At 45.4% G+C, this 26,556-nt stretch overlaps 1 protein-coding gene across 1 annotated transcript in view; it reads right to left on the reverse strand.

Moving 5' to 3' along the window:
• The window catches only part of LOC308175406 (arf-GAP domain and FG repeat-containing protein 1-like), a gene marked incomplete at both ends in the record, with an annotated part of 32,592 nt that overhangs the window by 834 nt on the left and 5,202 nt on the right, over positions 1–26,556 (reverse strand). Inside the window, 11 exons of the mRNA XM_080551076.1 lie at positions 58–152; positions 444–596; positions 4,294–4,389; positions 5,396–5,475; positions 5,959–6,139; positions 9,719–9,835; positions 10,406–10,577; positions 11,119–11,281; positions 12,309–12,424; positions 14,053–14,146; positions 19,448–19,482. Of these exons, the coding sequence (XP_080407202.1) occupies positions 58–152; positions 444–596; positions 4,294–4,389; positions 5,396–5,475; positions 5,959–6,139; positions 9,719–9,835; positions 10,406–10,577; positions 11,119–11,281; positions 12,309–12,424; positions 14,053–14,146; positions 19,448–19,482 (1,302 nt within the window). The remainder of the gene's footprint in view (positions 1–57; positions 153–443; positions 597–4,293; positions 4,390–5,395; positions 5,476–5,958; positions 6,140–9,718; positions 9,836–10,405; positions 10,578–11,118; positions 11,282–12,308; positions 12,425–14,052; positions 14,147–19,447; positions 19,483–26,556) is intronic.

Consider the following 26,556-nt stretch of genomic DNA (forward strand, 5'->3'; position numbering starts at 1 on the left):
GAAAAGAAGAAGACTGCACTTTGAAGTTTCAAACACCAAACAAACGGTTCCACTCACTAAGAAAGGGTTGCTGGAGACCCCGGGTCCGACCATGGCCTGGCCAAAGGGGGTGACCATGGGCTTGGGCTGGCCGAAGGCTGAGAACCCCCCGCCTGGAGGAGAGGAGACACACATGAATTAAGATAGACACACACACACACACACACACACACACAGAGAGAGACACACACACACACACACACACACAGAGAGAGAGACACACACACACACACACACACACACAGAGAGAGAGAGACACACACACACACACACACACACAGAGACACACACACACACACACACACACAGAGACACACACACACACACACACACCGTTGTGCTGCTGGGGGTAGGCAGGCGGCAGGGGGTAGGGGCCCAACACACACACACACACACACACACACCATTGTGCGTCTGGGGGTAGGCGGGCGGGGGGGGGTAGGGCCCCTGGCCAGGGAAGGGCTGCTGGAAGGTTCCAGAGAAGCTGGTCGGGAGGTTGTAGGCGGCCGCGTTCCCAAACCCAGACGGCATGCTCAGAGACCCGGTCCCAAACGAGGCTGACACAGGAGGAGAGGACTGTTACACACACACACCTCCCCTCACACACACCTCACACACACACCTCTCCTGATATAAAGATCATCATAATGATTACACGGCCGTATGAGTCATTTACAACACTACCCTGGGAAAGGTGCTATACAAATACATTTTACTTACTTACCTCACTGAGTCATTTACAACACTAGCTCCTGACCTCACTGAGTCATTTACAACACTAGCTCCTGACCTCACTGGTTCATTTACAACACTAGCTCCTGACCTCACTGAGTCATTTACAACACTAGCTCCTGACCTCACTGAGTCATTTACAACACTAGCTCCTGACCTCACTGAGTCATTTACAACACTAGCTCCTGACCTCACTGAGTCATTTACAACACTAGCTCCTGACCTCACTGAGTCATTTACAACACTAGCTCCTGACCTCACTGGTTCATTTACAACACTAGCTCCTGACCTCACTGAGTCATTTACAACACTAGCTCCTGACCTCACTGAGTCATTTACAACACTAGCTCCTGACCTCACTGGAGGTGGTGACATATTACGTCTTCATCTAGGATGTTCTGCTAACCGTTATGAGCAGCAATGAGTAGTGTTTCTACTGACCAGCAGGGGGCAGGATGGGGCAAAGCCACCCTCACCAAAGCGAGGGAAAAAGAAAGATTGAGGCATAATCAACCCTGCCGACCCTCACAGAAGCAGCGCAAGGGTCAAAGTTCAGAGCACACTGCACATGCACTGGGAGGGAAAGAGATGTAGAGGCCCCAGGTGAACTCTAGGAAGCACTTCCACATCAAGCAAGGGAGGGAGAGGAGGAGGGGTGTGGCTAGAGGAGGAGGAGGAGGAGGAGGGAGAAGGAAGAGGGGGACCTACCAAAGTGAGCTGCAGGGTATCATCAGTCCCTCGCTCTAAAACACACCCCCCCCCCCACCCCACCAATCAGACAGAGCCATCGTCAGGCCCTCAGCTCTCAAACACACCCACGCACCCAGGCTTTTAAAAAAACAGCTTAAGACTGTCTTGTATAGACAGTAGGGATGCACGATATTATCGGCACCGATATTTATCGGCCCGATAATGGGAAATTAATGTTTATCGGTTTTTATCGGTTTTATACAATTTTAGCCGATATAGAGCCGATAATATGAAGCCGGAAATATTTCTGCTTCCGGTTTCCGCGCTCATGCTGCTGCGCATGCGTACAGGCACGCAGTGTATAGACGACAGGGAAACATGAGAGCTTCCCCGGTGTGGACATTCTGCAGAGTTTCTGAGGCAGATAGTGCGTTTGCAATTTGCAATACATGTTCGACAAAAGTTCGGAGAGGAGGGCAGAGGTCTACGAGTTACAACACAACGAATCTCATAAGTCACCTTAAGATTCACCATTGCAAGCACGCTGTATGGAAGGAATATCAAGCAGAAGGTAGCCTAGCCGCGGTGCCTATTGAACACGCATTTGAATTGTATTCAGTTTGTATATTAGGGAACACCAATGGAAAACGTGTCTATTATTTAGGTGAGAATGTGAATGTAGGCTATACAAGGAAAACATGCACTTTTTCTTTTTCCATGTCAGTGCAATTTATTTTGAATTCTTATGCAAAACGTTTGATGGGCTTTATCCCAACCTACCTCATCCTCATGCACTAAAAGTAGCATAGCCCAGCCCTTTTCAGTTGCTTTATTAAGCATACTAGTGGAGCCTACTATGTGCCTTGTGTCATTCTGTTTATCTGCACACTAAGCAGCCATTTGGCACTAGTTTCTGTAAAAGTTCTATAAAACGTTTGGTTCTTTAAAAGTCTTTATTTTTGTATTGACTGATGCACTTTATTTATTTATTTTTTGATATTTTATTTATGCATTTTCAATTTACAGGGATGCACTTTATTTTTGACACTTTTTTGATCTAATTACTCTTAGGTGAGCCCTTTTTGTTTTCATAAAAGGAGGCCAGATCTTGGCTAAAAAAAGCATTGTGCACTGTCTATAACAGATTCTGTTTGTTAGAGGAAATAATAAATGAACATTTGAAGAGTCAGAAGTGTTCTCTTTGTTGTGTTAACAATAGTGATGTAAGTTAGATTTAGTGAGATCACTATGGAATATTAAATCATCAATCTTTGCTCACTACATAGCCTTTCTTACCTTCAGGTGTGCATGAACTACAGGTTATCAACTGTGAAATTATATCGGTTCTCATATCGGTTATCATATCGGTTATCGGCCACGAGAAGCGGGTAAACATCGGTATCGGTATCGGTTGGAAAAAATGCATATCGTGCATCCCTAATAGACAGGCTTTTGGATAGCCCCAAAAGCCTGTCTTTCTGTGTCCTGTTGATGTTGTTGTACACCTGTTGTCTGTTACTTGTTTTTGTTTTCACTTGTTTGCCTATTTTAACCTGCTGTGGCTTTCGCTCTTTTATTATGTTTTATCGTGTTTCTTCTTTTTTATGTTCTCTATATGTAAAGCACTTTGTGACCCCTGGGAAAGGTGCTATACAAATACATTTTACTTACTTACTTAGGTACTTACTTACTTACTTACACCCCCCCACCCCCCCACACCCAAACCGGCCGCTCTGACAGTTCATCTTAATCTCACTCAGCCACATGTTCAGCGATTTACTCTGTTGGACTGAAAAAATGCTGGACTATGTTCTCTATGTTCACAAACCAGTAAATAATTATGTTAGGTACATACAAGACACTGAACTCCAAATTGCTCCCAGTGAGCGGGCCGGCGCCTTGCATGGTAGCTTGCCGCCATTGGTGTGTGAATGTGTGTGTGAATGGGTGAATGAGAGGCGCTATATAAGTATATATATATCTATATAAGTCAGTCCATTTACATATACAAAGCCAGGGTTCAGAAGACCTCCTCAGGGATTCACATGACGAGCTCAGCTGAGTGGTGAGGTGCAGGTATCTGCTAAATAAGGACCTGGTTGTATCTCTGACGCCCCTCAGAACACAAACACTGCCCGTCCTCTCTTTCTTTTTTTTAGCTTCTAAGAAAAGTGTTCACATACTCATGGTGCCTCTGTAAAGACGGGGGTATTTTGCATAGTGTTACAACATATTCAGTCAAAATGGCCACTGACCATTGATAGAACAGCTAACTAGAACAGCCGTGCCTTTTTTTTTTTTTTTTTAAGTAATTTTTTCTGAGTGGGGCAGTACCACTCATATTTTTCCTTTTTAATGACAGATATAGTAGAGATTATGACAGGAAGGATGGGTGAGAGAGAGAGAAGGGATGACATGCAGGATATGTCCGCGGCAGGAATCGAACCGGGAGCCCTGCGGTACATGGTTAGCGCTTAATCCACTACGCCACCTAAGCGCCCCAGCCATGCCTTTTCTACCTACTATAAGAGCTGCCACATAGTCAACCATGACCATTACACACAACGACCACTAGTTGGCGCCGTCTTGTAAATTAGCCTGCCTCCTACACAGAAAAAACTAGCAAAATAGCTTTATCCTAGCTTATCCTGATCCTGTGATTTAGTCAGGATACTGGGTGGTAGAACGCACATATCGTGAAAAGTCATGAAAGGAGGGTCCTGAAATTTGATTGAGTGCAAAGATATAAAACATTTTTTTGACTCACAGGGTCAAATGAGCGCTCATGGCTGTTCTAGTGTTAAATAAACCCACCCTGCTCCCCCTCCCTACCTGCTGCAGCCACGGCCGCGGCTCTGCCGTTGTTCTGGAAGGGGTTAGTGGGGGCGGGCGCTGGGGCCGCTGCTACAAAGGGGTTTGTTGACGGAGCTGCAGAGAAGAAGAAGAAGAAGAAGAAGACATCAAATATTTCCCCTTCAGTAAAGACGAGAATAACGAAAATAACTTGTTCCATCGTCTAATTCTTGGTTGAAGGACTCAGGGTGTGTTCTCACTAGAACATTTGCTTCACTTGGAAACGGAGTTTAGGGTAAAATTCGCTTTCCTTTTTGCGTCGTTTGGAGCTGTGAGAACGCGCATTCGAAGTCGCTCTCGGAGCAAACATCCGACGGATACTCCGCTTGAAAAGGGTGGTTTCGCTCCGGTTAGAAACGACGCGTCGAGGCTGTCCATAGGAAAACAGCAGCGCATGCGTGTTGATCTGGATAAGAGCGGGACGAACGGGCAATTATTTTTTTCTTCTGACCAATCAACTACCACGTCTGTTGCTTCGATTGCGTATGTTACTTCGTTTACATAAAGGGCTGTGAGAACGCAAATCAGAGAAATAATTTATGCAACAATGTTGCAAACTCATCCACTTGCTCCGGGTCCCGATTCAGACTTTCATGTGAGAACATGACCTTAATGTCCTTTTTATGTCTAGAGAAGATGAAGTATAATATAAGGGGCTGCTCTAATAAGTAAAAAAAAACGTGGGATCCTATTCTCTCTTTTGTTAATTCATTCCTTCTTTAGGGTGATTAGATAGTCTTATTACTTATTTTACAAAGCACACAGTACGCTACTATTTGTATTTATATATTCATTTGACACTGGTTGGTAATAACACAATGATAAACGATTGTCTTTCTTGATGTGTGAATGTTCATTCAGCCCTATGTGCAACACAGTCATTTCTTTGTTTTGTTTTGAGTCCTCTCTTTTACTGTTTTTTCTTAGGTTCCTCCTTTTTTATACTGTACTGTCCTTTTTGTTTTTGTTTTGTATTGTTCTAAACATTTCAAATCGGGTGAACAGTTTGTTTATTTGGTATTGGTAACCCAATAAAGATACTTGTGACTTCCTTTTTAGCTTCATCTCAGAGTTCACTCACCTCCGAAACCCTGGGGCATGCTGGGTATGCACTGCTGTGGCTGGGCTGACGACACGCCCGTCACTGCCCCGAACATACCCCTGTCACACAACACAACACAACACAGGGGTTAGTGTATGACCACAGCCCCAAACACCCCCCTGTCACACAACACAACACAAGACAGGGGTTAGTGTATGACCACAGCCCCAAACACCCCCCTGTCACACAACACAACACAACACAACACAACACAACACAACACAGGGGTTAGTGAATGACCCCAGCCCCAAACTACCCCCTGTCACACAACACAACACAGGGATCAGTAGATGACCACCGATACTAAAGAAACATTGAATAAAGGAGGTGAGAGACTGGGTATTTTAAAAAGATGAGTGAGCTTCAGGAAAAAGACACGACAATCAATAAGTAAATAGTGGAGTACTTAGCTAATTACTTTAGTTAGTATGTGGAAAAATAACTCATTTCAAGTTATGGGAGGAGTGATAGGAAAAGGTAGAAAGAAGTAGAAAGGAACAAAAAGTAAAAAAAAGAGGAGAGGCGTGGTTTGGGTCTCTCACACTTGTGACGTGCTGCAGGTGTTGTATACGCTGGTGGGGGGGCCGGAGGAGCCGAAGACGTTGTCCAGCTCTGCTAGCGCGGCGTAGCGGTCCCCTCCTAGCAGAGCTGGCTGGCTCTTGGGAAGGACTCCTCCTCCTGATGATGCAGCTGCTGAGCTGAACCCTGCTGGAGCGCCCCCTCCTGGACACACACAACACACATCCTTCAGTTTTGCGGCAGCAATCGATTTGGACCACCTTACAGAACACACTCAAACTGATATCACTTACCATTTTCAGAAATACATTTCAGCAGGTCATAGTTGACTGTTGTTCCTGCTGATTGCCTGCCCCCCCCCCCCCCACACACACACACACACGCACACACACACACACACACACACACACACACACACACACACACACACACACACACACACACCGCTCTCTTCTCACACATAGGTTAGTTGACTTTGTTTTTATTTGTTTTTATTTATTTGTTCTCAACTGATTTTATCTGGTCAAACAAAAAAAACAAAAAAAAAGTCTGGCTCACAACCACTACACTGTGATGGATTGTTTGATTCAGCAAACTCTCCCACAAATATTAAATATTATTAAGTTTAACATCTTTGTCCTATGTCATGACAGGGGAACATTTGCAGTATCAAACGGGCTAACCACTGAAAATGTGATCAAATGTTCTTCTACTTTAAATTGTTTTATATGTTATTGTAGATGGTGCTTATATTCAGAGAGACACCAGTCACGTCTAAGTCTGCCCTTTCAAACTGCTCTCACTGTCCCGCCACACTAAGGTGTCCAATAATAGCACATAGTCCAGTGACCTCAATTAGGCTTTCTAACAGGCACGTTAGCCTCATAATACTGTACTCGTAATAACTGCTCAAGTGGGCATTTTAGAGCAATCTTAAATATAGATATATATCTTAAATATAGGGTAGCAACTGTGCAGGAGACCGTCCCCCCATAACCCCCCCCCATAACTGACTTAGAACCACTCTGTAAACAAGACACCAACCACCATAGAACCCTTCTTGGGGATATGCTGTAAGAAACAGACCTCAACCTCTGATTCTTAACATGAATAACTGCTGGTGGTGCAGAGAGGAGGTGCTACTTCATCTTAGCCACTCATGCGCACCAGCCCAACCTCCAGCATGTTTATCCCGCCTTTAGTTCTGCTACACAGAGGCTGGCAGGGAGGTTACCTTGCTCCGTTTGGGCAGAGCTAAAGATGGCATCCAGGTCAGTCAGATCTGCGTGTCTATGGGCAGGGACGCTAACAGGGACGCTAGCTGTCTGCAGCCTCTATGGCTGGTCCTAAACGGACTGACTTATATCGCGCCTTATTCCAAAGCGCTTTACAACGGCCTCTCATTCACCCATTCACACACACATTCACACACAAATGGCGGCAAGCTACCATGCAAGGCGCCGGCCCGCTCACTGGGAGCAATTTGGGGTTGTGTCTTGCCCGAGGACACTTCGACATGTGGCCAGACGGGCTCGAACCGCCGATCTGCCAACCTTGCCATCATTAGACGCCGGCTCTACCTCCTAAGACACAGCCTCTACCTCCTGAGACACAGCCTCTACCTCCTGAGACACAGCCTCTACCTCCTGAGACACAGCCTCCACCTCCTGAGACACGGCCTCTACCTCCTGAGACACAGCCTCTACCTCCTGAGACACAGCCTCTACCTCCTGAGACACAGCCTCTACCTCCTGAGACACAGCCTCTACCTCCTGAGACACGGCCTCTACCTCCTGAGACACAGCCTCTACCTCCTGAGACACAGCCTCCACCTCCTGAGACACAGCCTCTACCTCCTGAGACACAGCCTCTACCTCCTGAGACACAGCCTCTACCTCCTGAGACACAGCCTCTACCTCCTGAGACACAGCCTCCACCTCCTGAGACACGGCCTCTACCTCCTGAGACACAGCCTCTACCTCCTGAGACACAGCCTCCACCTCCTGAGACACAGCCTCTACCTCCTGAGACACAGCCTCCACCTCCTGAGACACGGCCTCTACCTCCTGAGACACAGCCTCTACCTCCTGAGACACAGCCTCTACCTCCTGAGACACAGCCTCTACCTCCTGAGACACAGCCTCTACCTCCTGAGACACAGCCTCTACCTCCTGAGACACAGCCTCTACCTCCTGAGACACAGCTTCTACCTCCTGAGACACAGCCTCTACCTCTTGAGACACAGCCTCTACCTCCTGAGACACAGCCTCTACCTCCTGAGACACAGCCTCTACCTCCTGAGACACAGCCTCTACCTCCTGAGACACAGCCTCTACCTCCTGAGACACAGCCTCTACCTCCTGAGACACAGCCTCTACCCCCTGAGACACAGCCTCTACCTCCTGAGACACAGCCTCCACCTCCTGAGACACAGCCTCTACCTCCTGAGACACAGCCTCTACCTCCTGAGCCCCTATCTGATCCTGTAGAGTTACTCTGCGAGGACCCGAAGGATCCACAGTCAGTGCTACAGGATTTGGGGAAACTAAATTGGCATTAGCTAGTTCCCCCGAAGTGTTACCTGCATGTGAGAAGAGAGCTGACAGAGAGAACCGTGAGAGGGCTGCAGTGTGTGTGTCCATGTGCTGCAGCACCACAACACCTATGGGGAATGTGTGTCAAGGAAACGCAGGTAGCTGCAGTGGCTCAGAATCTGGGGCGTGGCTGAAACTACTACACAACACTAGGACACCTGCAGCATCTTCAGAGTACAGTACAGTACCATCGTTCATCAGGAACAGCTTCACCTCCTGCACAGAATCCCTATGAACTATGGATCAATGTGAGCGCATATGAATGAAGTGACTTGGCTAATCTGCAATATGAACTGTCTGTCTGTCTCAGGGTAGGATGAGGAGCCTTGTCTATCTGTCTGTCTGTCTGTCTGCGCAGATGTAACTGAATATTCCTGAAAAAGGGTCATATGCCGATTAAGGTGTTTACATGTCACAATATTCCGATTCAAACAGGCCTATGCCAGGGGTCTTAATCTGAATATCCCCTATGCCAGGGGTCTTAAAATGAATATTAATCTTAATCCAATTTGGTACGTGTTTACATGACTCTTGCCCAATCGGAATATTGAGCAATATGCCGCTTAATACAGGAATATGGTGTGCATGTAAACACAGTCGATGACACAGTAGGCAACAGAAACACGGGGAGAGAGAGAAACAATAGATCCTCTCTCTCTCGCCGTTTCTCCTGCCCTGAAGGCAGCCTGGCAGAGCTTCTCATCCCTTTTCATTGAGCGGGCTACAAGTAACTAACCCTACTCATCCATATGGAGAGATTCATCTGATCTCAGACTCAAATGATTTCCAATACTTATGTTTCCACGATTATGATTCCACCCATGTATAGCGCAATAATAATGTGCTTGTAGGTGACAACAATATTTAATCATAATATCAGTAATTCAGGCCCCCGGTTCTTAAGTGATAAAGTGTGTGTGTGTTTGTGTGTGTGTGTGTGCCAGCCAATTAAATATAGATCATAGACCAACGTGGACAAATAATGCATGAAAAGTGCACATAATAATGGCTGTGAGTGAGAAGTGTGCGAGTGTGGCGAGAGACAGAGAGAGGGAGAGAGAGACAGAGAGAGACAGAGAGAGGGAGAGAGAGACAGAGAGAGAGAGAGAGAAAGAGACAGAGAGAGGGAGAGTGAGACAGAGAGAGGGAGAGAGAGACACGCAACACAGGTGAACAGAGGATGATCTACCTGTGTGAGATGGCTGGAAGGGAGTCTGGGGCGCGGAGCAGGGGAAAGGTGGACCTGAGCTCTCAAACGCGTCAAAGTTTGCAAAGTCTGAGTTTGGAGCGTTTGTGTTTTGAGCAGCTGGAGGTCAGGGGTCAGGAGGGTCAAACACATAAACCAAAAAGGAAACCATGGGTGAGATGAGTCATGATCACACACAACAAAAGGAATGAGAGATCGTACTGAACACAGAGATATGGACTGAAGGAGCTAACGACAGACCGTATGACAATAATATACATGATGATGGTAATGACGATAATATACATGATGATGATGATGATGATGATGATGTAATGATGATAATATGATGATGATGATGATGTAAATGATGATGATGATGATGATGATGTAATGACGATAATATACATGATGATGATGATGATGATGGTGATGATGATGATGATGATGGTAATGACACTAATATACATGATGATGATGATGATGATGATGATGATGATGATGATGATGATGATGATGGTAATGACACTAACATACATGATAATGCGCGTGTGCGTGTGTGGCAACGCTTTACGATCATCACTGATTTCCATAAAGGAAGATGAAACTGTTCTCATATTTAAGAGTTGGGTGGGTGGTCCTGACCATGGTCCATTTCAGGGCACAGTGGCGCTGTGCGCGAGTCCTTACCTGGGTGGCTGTTGAAATGTGCAAAGTTTGCAAAGTTGGGTGCAGAGCCTGCAGCAGTCTGAGAGGGCGGGGCAGCGAAGATATCCCCGCCCAGGTCGCTGAGGAGGTCAAACTTCTTCTCCTGAAACTGCTGGCTCATCTGGAGGGCCTGGGCACGCCCCATCACCGGAGACTGAGAGAGAGAGAGAACAGTGTTACACCCTGCCAACACCCAGCCAACACCCTGCCAACACCCTGCCAACACCCTGCCAACATTTAAACAGGCCCTCAAAACCCACCTCTTCAAGCTCGCCTTCACCAGTTAACCCTCTCCCCCTCTCCTTCACCAGTTAACCCTCTCCCCCTCTCCTTCACCAGTTAACCCTCTCCCCCTCTCCCTTTCCCATGTGTCCCCAGCACTATCTTATTAGGCCCCTATACTTTATTTTATTTATTTTTGGTTTATTTTTATTTTTACTACTTTTCAGTTTGTAAAGCGTCTTTGAGTGTCTAGAAAAGCGCTATATTGTGGCTCTGTTGAGGTGCAGGGGGGTGGGGCTCTGTTGAGGTGCAGGGGGGTGGGCTCTGTTGAGGTGCAGGGGGGTGGTGGGGGTGGGCTCTGTTGAGGTGCAGGGTGGTGGGCTCTGTTGAGGTGCAGGGGGGTGGGGGGGTGGGCTCTGTTGAGGTGCAGGGTGGTGGGGGCTCTGTTGATGTGCAGGGGGGCGGGGTCCTACCTGGCTGGGTGTGGCTCTGTTGAGGTGCAGGGGGGGGGCAGAGTCCCCCAGCAGGGTCCTGAGGGGCCGGACCTCGGGGGTACTGCTGGTGCTGCTGGCTGACGACCCAGAGATGGAGGCATGGACGGAGGCTACCACCCTGGCCTGCTCTGGAGGAACAAACCTGAACAGAGAGAGAGAGAGAGAGAGAGAGAGAGACAGAGAGAGAGAGAGAGAGAGAGAGAGATTGCTTTATTGTCTGTCACAGAGTGACAGAAATTCTCCTTTGACAGGCTTTGTGCAGTTCATGAATACGGTATCCACATTCAAAACACACATAGGTCACATACATACAATAAAAACAGACAGATATAACAGTGTTTATAAAATGTAGTGCCTATTTAAAAAGTCTAGTCATTTAAAAATAATAGTAAAAAAAACAGTATTATGATTAAAAAATCTAAAATGCTAAAATGTTGTGGTTTAAAAGAAAAACAGTGTGCTTCCTATTTTAAAATGTGTTTTTCCGGGCCAGTGGAGTTCTATAACGGCGGCCTGATGGAAGTGGCTGAAATGATTGGTGGAGGGGGTGAGAGGGGTCCTGTGTAATTTGTGTGGCTTTCCTGATTAGTGACCGGTTGTAGATTTCAGACAGGGGAGTTTGAGGTGAGCCGATAATTTTACTTAGAGACAGAGAGAGAGAGAGAGCGAGAGAGACAGAGAGAGAGAGAGAGAGAGAGAGAGAGAGAGAGAGAGAGAGAGAGAGAGAGAGAGACAGAGAGAGACAGAGAGAGAGAGAGAGAGAGAGAGAGAGAGAGAGAGAGAGACAGAGAGAGAGACAGAGACAGAGAGAGAGAGAGAGACACAGAGAAAGAGACAGAGACAGAGAGAGAGAGAGAGAGAGAGAGAGACAGAGAGAGAGAGAGAGAGACAGAGAGATCTTTATTTAGTCAGGATAGTGCACATAATGAACAGTCACTTATACAAAGTATGGTGACAGTAAATATGCTGGATTTAGCTGTGAGCTAATTTGCATCCGTAGTCTACATGTGAGTGTTGTAGTGATGCAAAGTGTCTCGCTTGAGGGTTGGACTGCAGTGAGCTGTTAAAGTATTCTCAGGAAAAGAGAGGGAGGGAGAGAACATTACAGAAGCTATTACTGGACAAGCATGGAGAATTCTTATTCCAGTCACCTGAGTGCAGTCACTTACCATCTCTTCTTCTCGTATTTCTCTTGAAGGAACTCTTTCACTTTCTGTGGTTCTTTAAAGTCGGGTATAGAGGCGGTTCTATCGTCGTACAGTCCCAGCCATATCTGTTTGCACACCTATAAGAGACAGGGGACGGGACAAAGGAATAAGAGACAGGTAAATTTGATGATGTCATTCAACTTCCCTACCCCTAACCATCTCCCCTAACCCTGCCACCCCCTCCCCCCCTGGACATTGCTGTGTTAATTGTTCCGTGTGCCTGTTCGTTAACTCTGTGTTCTATGTGCTCATGTAATCTGTTGCTTGTTGTTTCTGTGTTTTCAGTTTTCCCCATATTGTCAGCGTCTTTGAGCCCCGGAAAAGTGCCATATAAACACAATGAATTATTATTATTATTATTATTAACTTTAAAGTGAAAAAAACAAAACATGAAAGACTTCAACACCTAGAGGCCAGGAGAGCATTAGAATGTGGCACTTTCTGGAACATTCCAGGGTTTCTTTGGACTTCTGAGATTGGGAGCAGCTACACCTCAGTGCTAAAAAGACATATGGGAAACACAGACACTGAACTGTCTCTTCAACCACTAATGCCTTCATGGCCGACATGAATACACCCAACAAAAAGTGCAGTATCATCAAGGATTAACACTCTAGTATACTCCAAGTTATTGCTGGTAAGCGGTGTATGTAATACAGCAAACATACAGTAGAAATGCAGCAGACATGCAGCAGAGATGCAGTAGAACTGCAGTGCCCTCTGACACACACATACCAAACAGCATCAACAAACCCCTTGGATTTGTACCACATAGATTTCTAGTTGCACATTAACTGACATTCAAAATACAACTTGGCAGAATCAAGTGTGTGTGTGTGTGTGTGTGTGTGTGTGTGTGTGTGTGTGTGTGTGTGTGTGTGTATATATATATGTGTGTGTGTGTGTGTGCCAGAGAGAACTAAATAAATAACATTCCCATGTGAAAGGCATGAGAGCTGGAACGGTTAGCTCATCTCTGCCTCATGGCACCACACCATTCTCAGCAAACACATGAATCCTTTAAAGGATTAAGAAAACCGAGGAATGCTAAAGAAAGGGACAAGGTGAGGCTGTGCATGGGCATATAGGATAGTTTAGAACAGTACTGATAGCATGGGCATATAGGATAGTTTAGAACACAGTACTGATAGCATAGGCATATAGGATAGTTTAGAACAGTACTGATAGCATGGGCATATAGGATAGTTTAGAACAGTACTGATAGCATAGGCATATAGGATAGTTTAGAACAGTACTGATAGCATAGGCATATAGGATAGTTTAGAACACAGTACTGATAGCATAGGCATATAGGATAGTTTAGAACAGTACTGATAGCATGGGCATATAGGATAGTTTAGAACAGTACTGATAGCATAGGCATATAGGATAGTTTAGAACAGTACTGATAGCATAGGCATATAGGATAGTTTAGAACAGTACTGATAGCATGGGCATATAGGATAGTTTAGAACAGTACTGATAGCATAGACATATAGGATAGTTTAGAACAGTACTGATAGCATAGGCATATAGGATAGTTTAGAACAGTACTGATAGCATAGGCATATAGGATAGTTTAGAACTAAGAATGTGTCAAGGCAAGGATTCAGCACTCCTTGGACTGACAAGAAGGTATGTGTGAAAAGGGTGAACAGAGACCAGGCAGGTCCATCTAGAGAGGTGGGAGTGTGGCTATGCCTACCTCATTTCCATGTTTCTGTAGGAATTCGATTTCCTGTAGCGTGAAGGTTGTCATGGAGATGGACTTCACTCTGTGGGGTGGGTTGAGCCCTCGCCTGGCACCCCCCAAGAGAGATAAAGGGGTTAACTCAATTAGAAACACACAACACATACGGTCGGTACATTCAGGCAGTTCTTTTGTCACAACCATGCCCCCCCCCCCCCCCCCCCCCCCGCCCAACATTCCCAGAGGGACATAAGGCTTGAACTGAAACTGTCTGTTTTTCAACATGTGATAACCTACCATTATGTTCCTATTAAAATGCCCAAAAGTTGCTGTGTTGAACTTTTTACTGCCAGCGAATGAAAATACCTGGACTTAGTTAGGAGAGAGCTAGCCAACTCTGTCCACCTACAGTAGCTAACATATAATATACAACTGTACAACAAAGGATAATATTTTCAAATAAAGAAACTACTAAAAGGTAATTTACGCTCTGTTTCAGAGCTAAGCCCATTTCTAATAGACAATACATATTTGAGAAATATAAATATTATCCCAAAAACTATCAGAAGTCAGTGACACACTATCCTCCCTAGACAAAATAGACCAATGATTTTGACACAGACCAAGATAAAATTAGACAAATATTCACCAACATTCGCAGAATATTACACAATGCAAAACATTTTAATCGGATTCAATAGACTCTACACAGATTCCATTATACAAATAGAAGGCTGTTTTGAAAAGGGACTTGAATCGCCTTGAATTGCCTATGTGTCCATTTTGCCTAGCAGACACCCACGGTGTCTCATGCGTTCTGGCTGTGTCCGATTATCGAGAACTACTTTTAAAAAGCACCCAGGTGATCCAAGATCTACACCAAACGCAACATCTGATGCCACTCAACAAAATCCTTCAGCACAACCTTTGTATGGATTCTGATAGTAACAGAGATGGACCTGTATTGAAAAACAAAATTGGTGACATATGAGAGATTTATACCATTGTCCCCTCCGGGGGGTGTGGCCTCCTTGGAGTGGACAGCACTTATATAGCGCCTTTATCCAAAGCGCTTTACAACAGCCTCTCATTCACCCATTCACACACACACATTCACACACCAATGGCGGCCAAGCTACCATGCAAGGCTCCGGCCCGCTCACTGGGTGCAATTTTGGGGTTCAGTGTCTTGCCCAAGGACACCTCGACATGTGGCCAGCCGGGGCTCGAACCGCCGATCTGCCAACCTTGCGATGATTAGATGCCGGTTCTACCTCCTGAACCACAGCCGCCCCAGTGACACTGTACTGTATCAGAGAAGATCCAGATATCCAACTTTCTTTTCAGACTGGGACACGTGCTGAGTAATGTGTCACCACAGCAGATCTAGGACAAGGACAGCAGAGTGTCACCAGGACTCCAAAGAGGAGGAGGAGGAGAGGAGGAGAGGAGGAGAGGAGGAGGAGAGGAGAGGAGGAGGAGGAGGAGGAGGAGAGGAGGAGAGGAGCGAGAGAGCAAGCAGCGAGCAGTTCTACTCCTGGTTAATGAACCCAGGTTCCCCCGCCCACTGCAAGACTAGGAGAGCTCACTGAGCTTATAGAAATAAAAACCCCACGATAAGTATTAGATCTGGGAGTCGATATGTTCAAGCAAGGCTATGTCATCATGTGTCGGTTGGGCTCTGTGTCTGCAAAACAACCCTGCTTGCACTAGCGCAACGGGTGTTCGACTACGAAGGTCTGAAAGTGTATTCTTTCGAGTGTGTGGGGGTTCTCTTGCGGTGTGTGAGCGGTGTGTGAGCGATGTGTGTATGTGTGTGTGTGTGTTAGGAGGACTGTTTCCTGCCTCGATTTCCGCCCTTTCTGTGCAGGGCTCTGCTCCCCTGGGGTTGGGAAACAGCTTTTTCACAGACACAGGCAGAAACCTCTCATACTCATTCACATCCATCTCATACTATCATCCATGGCCTGTTCACGCCAACCCCCCCCTGATGTACAGGGATGAGGTAGAGCAGCTGAGCAAGCTGTGCAAGGTTAACAACCTGCTGCTGAACCAGTCAAAGACCCAGGAAATCATCGTGGACTTCAGGAGGAAAAAATCTGAGGTCCAGCTCCTGCTCATCGACGGAGAGAGCGTGGAGAGAGTCTCAACTAGGGCTGCACGATTTGGGGGAAAAAAAATCGAATTGCGATTATTTGGACAGATATTGCGATTGCGATTTAATTTGCGATTATTTATTTTTAAAGCCACCCAACAGACGTTTTTGTAAAGTGTGGCCATATCTCCGGCTAGGAAGGTCGTATCAACGTGCAGTTTGTTTGTACGTCTTCAGGGGACTGAGGAGAATTGGCTCCCTCCTCTAGCACCCCCACAGCCCGAGCTACGAGTGAAAGAACTAAACTTACATTGGGTTGCTTTAAAGTTGGGTTGCTTTAAAGTCAAGCTTCAGATTGAAACATGTGATGGAGCATTACTAACCTGACTCGGATGGTTTGTTTCACACAACCATCTAGGAAAGCTTCATTGGAAGCTGTTTGGAAAATAGCAGGTACTTTCAAAAATACTTGGCAGGTGATTGGATGAATCTGTCTATCACCTTCTATCATGGGCTAATTTCAGAGAGCATTACCACATGATACCATCAACCTGTTAACTGCTCTAATTCTAATGCAAGGATGAGAACTTAAAAGATATGAATTGGAACAACATATGTATGTATGGGTTTTTTAAACAGCTGCCATTTTGTTTCTCTCAACAAGTGTAAAAAAAAATAAAAAATCCAATATGAAAATAAAATAGGACCTTTCTACAAACAAGGTTATTTAATTATGGCAAAGGAGCAGCATCTAAATATTGCACATACTGCAATCAAGTGAAAATAAAAATGTCCAGTAAAAAAGAATAGGTCCTTTCTGTAAACATTTAAATAGATAAAGCAGGAAAGTATACCGTTTGCCGGCAACTCTTCAACTCGTCGTCGTAATGTATGAAGTGCACGGTGAGACTGAGATACGGCTCGGTCGTCCTGCCCGACAGATCGGTTGTTGCATAGTACTCCACATTTTTCAGCTCCGTCTCAAGTATCTTCCTACATTCAGCGTACATTTCTGGGATGGCCGCATGATTAAAGTACGTGCGGGATGGAATCACATTATCTTTTATCCAGCGTTTGGATGAGTTTTTTAAACCCTTTTCATACGGCGTAACAGCCACAAACGACTCTAAAACTCTTGTTTGCTTAACGTTAGACTGGGCTACGGGACTTTCACTTAACTCTCCGTTTCTGACTGTACACTCGTCATAGAGCTGCCTGTGGTACGTTTTCAAGTGCTGATACAGGTTTGTGGCGTTGCCTCTGGATGTAGCGACTGTTCCACGACAGGTCGTGCGCAACACCTGCTTTTGTTGCACATCAGTCGTCCTAAACCCGAAATACTTACAACAGAAGTGCTGTTTTTCTTCGGGACTAAATCGTCCAACGTTGCTTCTGGTTCTGCTGAAGCCATTTATCCACCATGAATGTTGCTAGCTACCGAAACGTGGGCGTTTCACGTGCGATGTTGTTGTTGTGCGTGTGCGTTCATTGACATTGACGTTCATTGACGTTGACGTTCTTTGACGTTGACGTTCATTGACATTGACGTTCATTGACATTGACGTTCATTGACGTTGACGTTCATTGACGATGAATCCGACGCGCTGTATGACGTATCCCAAATCGCAGGCAAATCGCAGGCTTTGCGATTAGCTAATCGCATCATTTCAAATCGCGATTTCGATTTAAAATCGATTAATCGTGCAGCCCTAGTCTCAACCCTCCGATTCCTGGGGGTGCACATACAGGATGACCTGTCCTGGAAGAACAACACAGCAGCCATCATCAAGAAGGCACAACAGCGGCTCTTCTTCCTGAGAGTCCTCAGGAAGGACCACAACAAGCAGGAGATACTGGTGGCCTTCTACCGCTGCGCAGTGGAGAGCATCCTCACCTACTGCATCTGCAACTGGTTCTCCAGCTGCACAGCCGCAGAGAGAAATGCGCTACAGAGAGTCGTGAGAACAGCCCAGAAGATCACCGGCGCCCCCCTCCCCTCTCTGGAAGAGCTGTACAACACACGCTGCCTCAGGAAGGCCTCCAAGATCTCCAGAGACCCATCCCACCCTGGGTACGAACACTTTGCCCGGCTGCCCTCGAAGAGGCGGTACAGGACCATGGCCGCAAGGACAAACAGACTGAAGCTCAGCTTCTACCCCAGGGCCATCCAGGCCCTGAACACAGCAAAGACCTAGGTTCTGGGCCCTGGACAGTCTGGACGGATTGATGGCAGCTGCTGGATTGAAAAAATCAGGTGTAGTGCTGAGGCACAAATGTGTACATTTCAAGCCTGCAAACTGCGACACGTTAAATGAATGTGCAATAACACTATGTGCAATATGACAACCCTAGGGTACATAAGGTTGCAGAGAAATAGGAAATGTTAGAATAGGTATAGCATAGCATAGAGTACAGCACAGTGTTTTATCTGTACAGTATAGTATAGTGGATAGTGTACATAGCCTTTATTTATGTAAACCAGCTCCTTTCCCTTCTTGTTTTTTTTGTTTTTTCCTTCTTTCCTAGCACCAGGGGAGCCCCCCCTCCCAAATTTCGTTGTTTGGTACCTGTACTATAGCAATGACAATAAAGACCATTCATTCATTCATTCATTCATTCATTCATGTTGAAGGGAGTCCACATTCAGCTCACTTCAAATCAGTTAGAAGAATAACTATACATGCCATCGATTGGCATGCACAAACTTAGGCCTAAGTTCACCAGACACATGATTATCAGTGCAGTTATATCAACCAGGCTGTTTGGCTACACACACACACACACACACACACAGACACACAGACACACTGACACACTGACACACACACACTGACACACAGACACACAGACACACAGACACACACACACACACACACACACACACACAACAACTGGAAGCTCAATAGAAAAATGAGTCTCTAGAAGAACAGGTGAAACTGTATCTGAGCCATGTCACCTGAGCCTCCGAGTTATGGTAATAAGTTTCCTTGTTAGCTTTCCTATAGCCACACAGAGGCACACACACATAGGCATACAGTACACGTGTGTGTCCGCACACACACAAACACACGATCAAACACACACATGATATAGGCTAGAGATATCACACATTTGTGTGAGGAATTTGGGGACAGCATCTGAAATCATCTCATTGGTAATAATTGGGAAAAGCTATACAAGCCAAAGATGATGTAGCCTAAGACTAGACCGGGCTGCTAAATTATTCACTGCTCTTGCACAGTGAATAATTAAGCCGTACGCACTCTTTGAGTCCCACCCAACAGTCTTCCACCGGCAACATAACAGTCATCCAACCGTTGTCCCCGCCACATCCTGTCACAGATGAACGTCTGACACAGTGATGAGGACAGCTTTAGGAGCGTATCAAGATCCAAGTCGATTTATGTTAAAGACCAGACCAATACCTGGTGAGGATATACATGACGTAGCCTAATTGTGGCTAGGCTATTTGTTCAGAATGGACAGAATTTATTTAACCCTCCTAACAAACCCGGCTACTGTAGTTCATCATGTGAACATGTTGCGTGCGCTGGTTTTGTGTGAGTGGCGTACATACACAGTGCCGTGAGTAAGTAACCGGACAGTGGAGCATTTCAGTGAAACAATTAGGCTACTATGACGTTAAAGTAGAGATGCTCAGCTTTTATTCGAGGGTATTTGTGTACAACATTGGTTTCACCTTTTTCGAAATGACAACACTTTTTATACATAGTCCCCCTAGTTCAGGGGATCAAAGTTACCGGGACAATTGGCTTGATGGGTGTTTCTGGTGAGTCAGATGTGTTCCATCACATCATGTGTGCAGCATAAGAGAGCTGTCCATGTCTAGTATTGATTCTAGACTTTGTGTTTGCCTTTGGAGTCTGTTATTGCTGTCTGTCAACATGGGGAGTAGGGATGCTCCGATACTGATACCAGCACTCGTACCCAACGCTGCGCTCGTGTACTCGTACTCCGATACATCCGCTCCCGACACCACTACAACGGCAATGTAACATAACCTCTCTAGCAGGTAGGTAGAGGAGGAGGGGCGATGTCAGCAGTATGGAGTTATTTTAGGATAAGCGACGATGACGATGACAAAAGTAGAGCAACTGCACACTGTTCTCTGCTGGGTTCTGTATGTGTGACAGCAGCTGGTGAAAGCAGGAAGAAAGTCGGCGACCGACCAAAATGTTCAAACCTTTATTCTGAAAAATAAGAAAATAAATGTCAGCGTCGTTGAAAATCAATGACACACTCGCTAGTCGAGCCAAAATATTGCAATGTGATGCATTCGGTGAGTAACCAAACATAACAGTCATCCAACCGTTGTGTGTCCCTAACATTCTGTCACAGATGGATGTCTGACACAGGAACGAGGACAGGTTTAGGAGCATATTCGGTTGTTAAGTCTGACGTCACGCAAAAATTCCCCACACCAGAGTACTAAAGAGGTAGAATGACAGCTCAATCGTTTTTTTTGACTGGGATCTATTCATACAACAAGGGACACAGCACTTTCCCGTTTTTCCCATAATTTGTCAGCGTCTTTGAGCCTCGGAAAAGCGCTATACAAATATAATTAAACGTTGGACCCAGAAACACGTCACGACTTAACAACCAAATTGAGATCCAAGTCAAGTCATGTTGAATGAATGAATGAATGAATGGTCTTTATTGTCATTGCTACAGTACAGGTTCCAAACAACGACATTTAGGAGGGGTGGCTCCCCTGGTGCTAGGAAAGAAAAAAAAACTAAAAAAAACACAAGAAGGGAAGGAGCTGGTTTACATAAATAAAGGCTATGTACACTATCCACTATACTATACTGTACAGATAGACGACTAGGGTTGTCATATTGCACATAGTGTTATTGCACATTCATTTGAAGTGTCGCAGTTTGCAGGCTTGAAATGTACATATTTGTGCCTCAGCACTACACCTGCTTTTTTCAGTCCAGCAGCTGCCATCAATCCGTCCAGACTGTCCAGGGCCCAGAACCTAGGTCTTTGCTGTGTTCAGGGCCTGGATGGCCCTGGGGTAGAAGCTGTGCTTCAGTCTGTTTGTCCTTGCGGCCATGGTCCTGTACCGCCTTTTCGAGGGCAGCCGGGTAAAGTGTTTGTACCCAGGGTGGGTTGGGCCTCTGGAGATCTTGGAGGCCTTCCTGAGACAGCGTGTGTTGTACAGCTCTTCCAGAGAGGGGAGGGGGGCGCCGGTGATCTTCTGGGCTGTTCTCACGACTCTCTGTAGCGCATTTCTCTCCGCGGTTGTGCAGCTGGAGAACCAGTTGCAGATGCCGTAGGTGAGGATGCTCTCCACTGCGCCGCGGTAGTAGGCCACCATTATCTCCTGCTTGATGTGTTCCTTCCTGAGGACTCTCAGGATGTAGAGCCGCTGTTGTGCCTTCTTGATGGTGGCTGTTGTGTTGTTCTTCCAGGACAGGTCATCCTGTATGTGCACCCCCAGGAATCGGAGGGTTGAGACTCTCTCCACGCTCTCTCCATCGATGAGCAGGGGCTGGATCTCGGACTTTTTCCTCCTGAAGTCCACGATGATTTCCTGGGTCTTTGACTTGTTCAGCAGCAGGTTGTTAAGCTTGCACAGCTTGCTCAGTTGCTCTACCTCATCCCTGTATGCCGCCTCGTCCCCCCCCGAGATGCAGCCCACCACGGTGGTGTCGTCTGCAAACTTTACGATGGAGTTGCTGGGGTGGACGGGGGTGAAGTCGTAGGTGTAGAGGTTGTAGAGGATGGGGCTTAGCACGCAGCCCTGGGGGGACCCAGTGCTGAGTCTGAGGGCTGTGGAGGTGTGGGAGCCCACCCGCACCCTCTGGGGGCGGTCGGTCAGGAAGTCCTTGATCCATGCACATATAGAGTGTGATAGTCCCAGGTCTAGTAGTTTGGTCACTAGCCTGTCTGGAAGGATGGAGTTGAAGGCAGAGCTGAAGTCCACAAAGAGCAGACCAATACCTGTTGAATCAAGGATAGTTACTCTATGATTAAATAACAGTCTACACTGAACAAAATATAAATTAAACACTTTTCATGAGTTGAAAAGACCTACGATTTTTTCTATGTACACAAAAGGCCTATTTCTCTCAAATTGTGTTCACAAAAATTGCATATTTTAGAGTGGCCTTTTTTTCGTTTATTATGTGTGTAGAAAAAGTCTTAGGTCTTTGATTTCAACTTGTGAAAAATTGGAGCAAAAAACCCAAAAGTGTTGCATTTATATTTCTGTTCAGTGTAGTAGCCAAATGGGTCATGTGGTAAAGTGCCATTCTTATATTATTTGGGAAGAACGCTGCAATGTATAAAACATGTTTTTTATTTAAAAATAATTAAACCAATATGTAGGCCTACACAAATACCATCAAATGCAAGTTGGGAATCTACATTTTAACCTCATAGTAACTATAACTATTTAAAATACAACGTTTTGGAGTATAGAGCCAAAAGAAGAAGAAAATGCTTCACTGTCCTATATTACTGACACAGGGCAGTGTGTGTGACTGCTCAGGGCCTGGGGGGGTGAAAGATCCAGTCACAGAGTGAACTAGGTCAGATACAGGGAGAGCTCCAGACACCTCCTCCAAGCGCAACACTTTAAGGGTGTGTTCTCACTAGAACATTTGCTTCACTTGAAACGGAGTTTAGGATAAAGTTCGCTTTGCTCTGCGTCGTTTGGAGCTGTGAGAACGCGCATTTTTGCCATCATTACAGATCTTTTATTGCTTTTTCTGCAAAATTTGACATGAGGGTTGGGCGCTAATACCATATACCATGGCATTTGAAAATAGCAACAGTGTCCATTTCAATACAGTCATAAAAAAAACTGATGTGTGCGCAATATATATCATAAATGCCTTAAGAGTGTTTTCTAGCAATAGTAATAGCATAATAACAATATAGGCTACTTATATGCCAGCTCCAGGTTACTAGGCTTTCCTTCCACTGCTCCATACGCTAGCATAGAAAGCTTTTTTATGTAACCACGTTTCCCTAAAACTAAAATATCTGCCCCATTAAAATATGCCTGCAGAAAGAGTGGGGTGTTAGGTATCATGACATGTTCAGTTTGAAACTATCTCTTCTGGTTGTTCCAATGAGTGAAGTAGATTTACATCCTGTAACAGAATGATGGTAACAGAATGACTACATGCTTCCCTACAGAAACGCATCATTGAGGCCTCCTGTCATTGATGTACATGATGATGTAGGGGAAATAAAACAGGGAAACAAAGGTAGGAATATACAATAGCTATCATTAAGGTAATAATGTAAAGGGAATTGAGGAAAAAACCCACAAAACAAGAGAAAAATACATTTGTTTGTACATTGATTAAAATGTATTACATTCTTTGTGGTTTGCAGTATATTTTTCTTCATTACAACAATACAATAGCCTAGTATACTTTTGGCAACACAACAATTAATAATAAACTACAAGTAGGCTCTTCAGGCTACACCTTAACTGTTCCTCCTGAGACATTACCACCCCCCAGCACTGCGTCTCCTGAGACACCCGCTTTTCCCCTATACTATGCCTCCTAATACTTCTACTGCCCCCCTTGTACTGTCTCTCCAGTGTTAAATAAAAGAAAAAAATTGTAATAATAATAATAATAATTCACGACGACTGCCAGTGGCCCCTGGCCTGAGCTGGATTACTCTTCCTGCTAGAACTGGTGAATTGATGATTCACTTCCTTAGTCAAATGTATTGATTGTAAGTCGCTTTGGAATAAGGTGTCTGCTAAATGCCAAAAATGTAAATGTGAAATGGCCTATGTCTCATACTGACACCCAACCTGCTCTGTGCCTCTGCACAATACAGTATGCTCTTTCACCATGAAGATAAAAATCCCTTGATGTCATTTTTGCACAAGTGTGCAACATGTATGTCATCATTCTCAACGGAAGTTCTAGGCCTATAGCTCCATAGCTGTGTGATTTGCTGGCTATGAGATGAGGGTGTTGATGCAGTGCTTGGTGAGCATGGTGTTGCAGTGTTCTGTAACTACTGCTATATGACACCCAGTTTTTCCGGCTGTCCCTGTGGAAGAACCTCTTTGGAACCCTGAGAACCCTTAGGACCATGGAGAACCCTTTGAGAAGTTTCTCCCACAGGGACAGTCGAAGAACCCTTCTAGGTTCTGTACGACCTGTACTATAAGTTAATGTAGCCAATTACATTTCAGTGAGTCATCCCATTACCATATCATTTGGTCATTCTGTTGCCGATTTGTTAACAGAACTATCAGTTTTAATCACTTTACTAATTTCCCACCTCGAAAAAACTGACAATGGTGAATGTCCTTCATCATAGAATCTTAGAAAAACATATTCGGTTATGATGACAAAAAACCCCACAAGAGCATCATGACATAGATTAAAGATAGTTTTCATTCTCAAATGTCATTGAGGACAATTTGTTTCCACTTTCCACTTTCCAGTGTTGAGGGACAAATCCGACGATTATAATCTCAGTGGAAATAAAACACTGTCAAACTTGAATCCATATTCCCTTGCTACACAGTCTCAACTAGCAGTATGCAGGAGCTGTCTGTGTCTAGCCTACTGACAAAATGTGTTTTTAATCATTTAAATCAGTGATTTCTTTAGTTGCTTGATAGCTAGTGACAGTGTTCTGACCCACTGCTTGGTCCTGGGCCAGTTGACCAGCTGAGATCAAACACATTCAGCCTTCTATTGTCCTGCCTGGGTACAGTGACACTTCTGTCTGCTAGTTAGCATATCAGCCCAATAGAGCTCTCAGGTCTTGTGCTAGCATATCAGCCCAATAGAGCTCTCAGGTCTTCTGCTAGCATATCAGCCCAATAGAGCTCTCAGGTCTTCTGCTAGCATATCAGCCCAGTAGAGCTCTCAGGTCTTCCGCTAGCATATCAGCCCAATAGAGCTCTCAGGTATTTTGCTAGCATATCAGCCCAATAGAGCTCTCAGGTCTTCTTCTAGCATATCAGCCCCATAGAGCTCTCAGGTCTTCTGCTAGCATATCAGCCCAATAGAGCTCTCAGGTCTTCTGCTAGCTTATCAGCCCAATAGAGCTCTCAGGTCTTCTGCTAGCATATCAGCCCAGTAGAGCTCTCAGGTCTTCCGCTAGCATATCAGCCCAATAGAGCTCTCAGGTATTTTGCTAGCATATCAGCCCAATAGAGCTCTCAGGTATTCTTCTAGCATATCAGCCCCATAGAGCTCTCAGGTCTTCTGCTAGCATATCAGCCCAATAGAGCTCTCAGGTCTTCTGCTAGCATATCAGCCCAATAGAGCGCTCAGGTCTTCTGCTAGCATATCAGCCCAATAGAGCTCTCAGGTCTTCTGCTAGCATATCAGCCCAATAGAGCTCTCAGGTCTTCTGCTAGCATATCAGCCCAGTAGAGCTCTCAGGTCTTCTGCTAGCATATCAGCCCAATAGAGCTCCCAGGTCTTCTGCTAGCATATCAGCCCAGTAGAGTTCTCAGGTCTTCTGCTAGCATATCAGCCCAATAGAGCTCTCAGGTCTTCTGCTAGCATATCAGCCCCATAGAGCTCTCAGGTCTTCTGCTAGCATATCAGCCCAATAGAGTTCTCGGGTCTTCTGCTAGCATATCAGCCCAATAGAGCTCTCAGGTCTTTTGCTAGCATATCAGCCCAATAGAGCTCTCAGGTCTTCTGCTAGCATATCATCCCAATAGAGCTCTCAGGTCTTCTGCTAGCATATCAGCCCAATAGAGCTCTCAGGTCTTTTGCTAGCATATCAGCCCAATAGAGCTCTCAGGTCTTCTGCTAGCATATCAGCCCAATAGAGCTCTCAGGTCTTCTGCTAGCATATCAGCCCAATAAAGCTCTCAGGTCTTCTGCTAGCATATCAGCCCAATAGAGTTCTCAGGTCTTCTGACGCTGGTTTTCTCTGTGTACCACATCCTCAAAAGAAGAGGTTTGGTGAAGCTGCATTCTCATTTTATGCACCCAGATTGTGTCTCCCTGCCAGTTTACATTAGGGATGCAACCTCAGCAAATACTCTCAATAATCTTGATGAATCATGGGTCGTATATCAACAAACAAACCAACGTGGGGAACAGTGGTGGAATAACGTTGTAGCTCGATGCACTCGTCTTGCAATACTGTTGTTGAAGTGTGCATTGTCGGTGCTGTGTTAGTTGGTGTGTTATTGTAAGTGTACAGCTAAACTAGCTAGCTACATTGACATTGGGAATGCAGTTGAAGAAGTGATTCTGCATGCATGCAGGGTCTTCATCAAAATGTCAACTATGGCAATGCATTTTAACATGCAAATAGATATGGATATAGATAGGAACTACATATCAGCAGCAATACTTTTGGAAAATATGATTTGAGCCTAGCTGAACACATCCCATATGCCAACAAAAACAAACTATACAGTATAATAACTCCTTATT

The sequence above is a fragment of the Nansenia antarctica genome (genome assembly GCF_963989245.1).
Source record: "Nansenia antarctica genome assembly, contig: SCAFFOLD_239, whole genome shotgun sequence".
NCBI lineage: Eukaryota > Metazoa > Chordata > Actinopteri > Argentiniformes > Microstomatidae > Nansenia > Nansenia antarctica.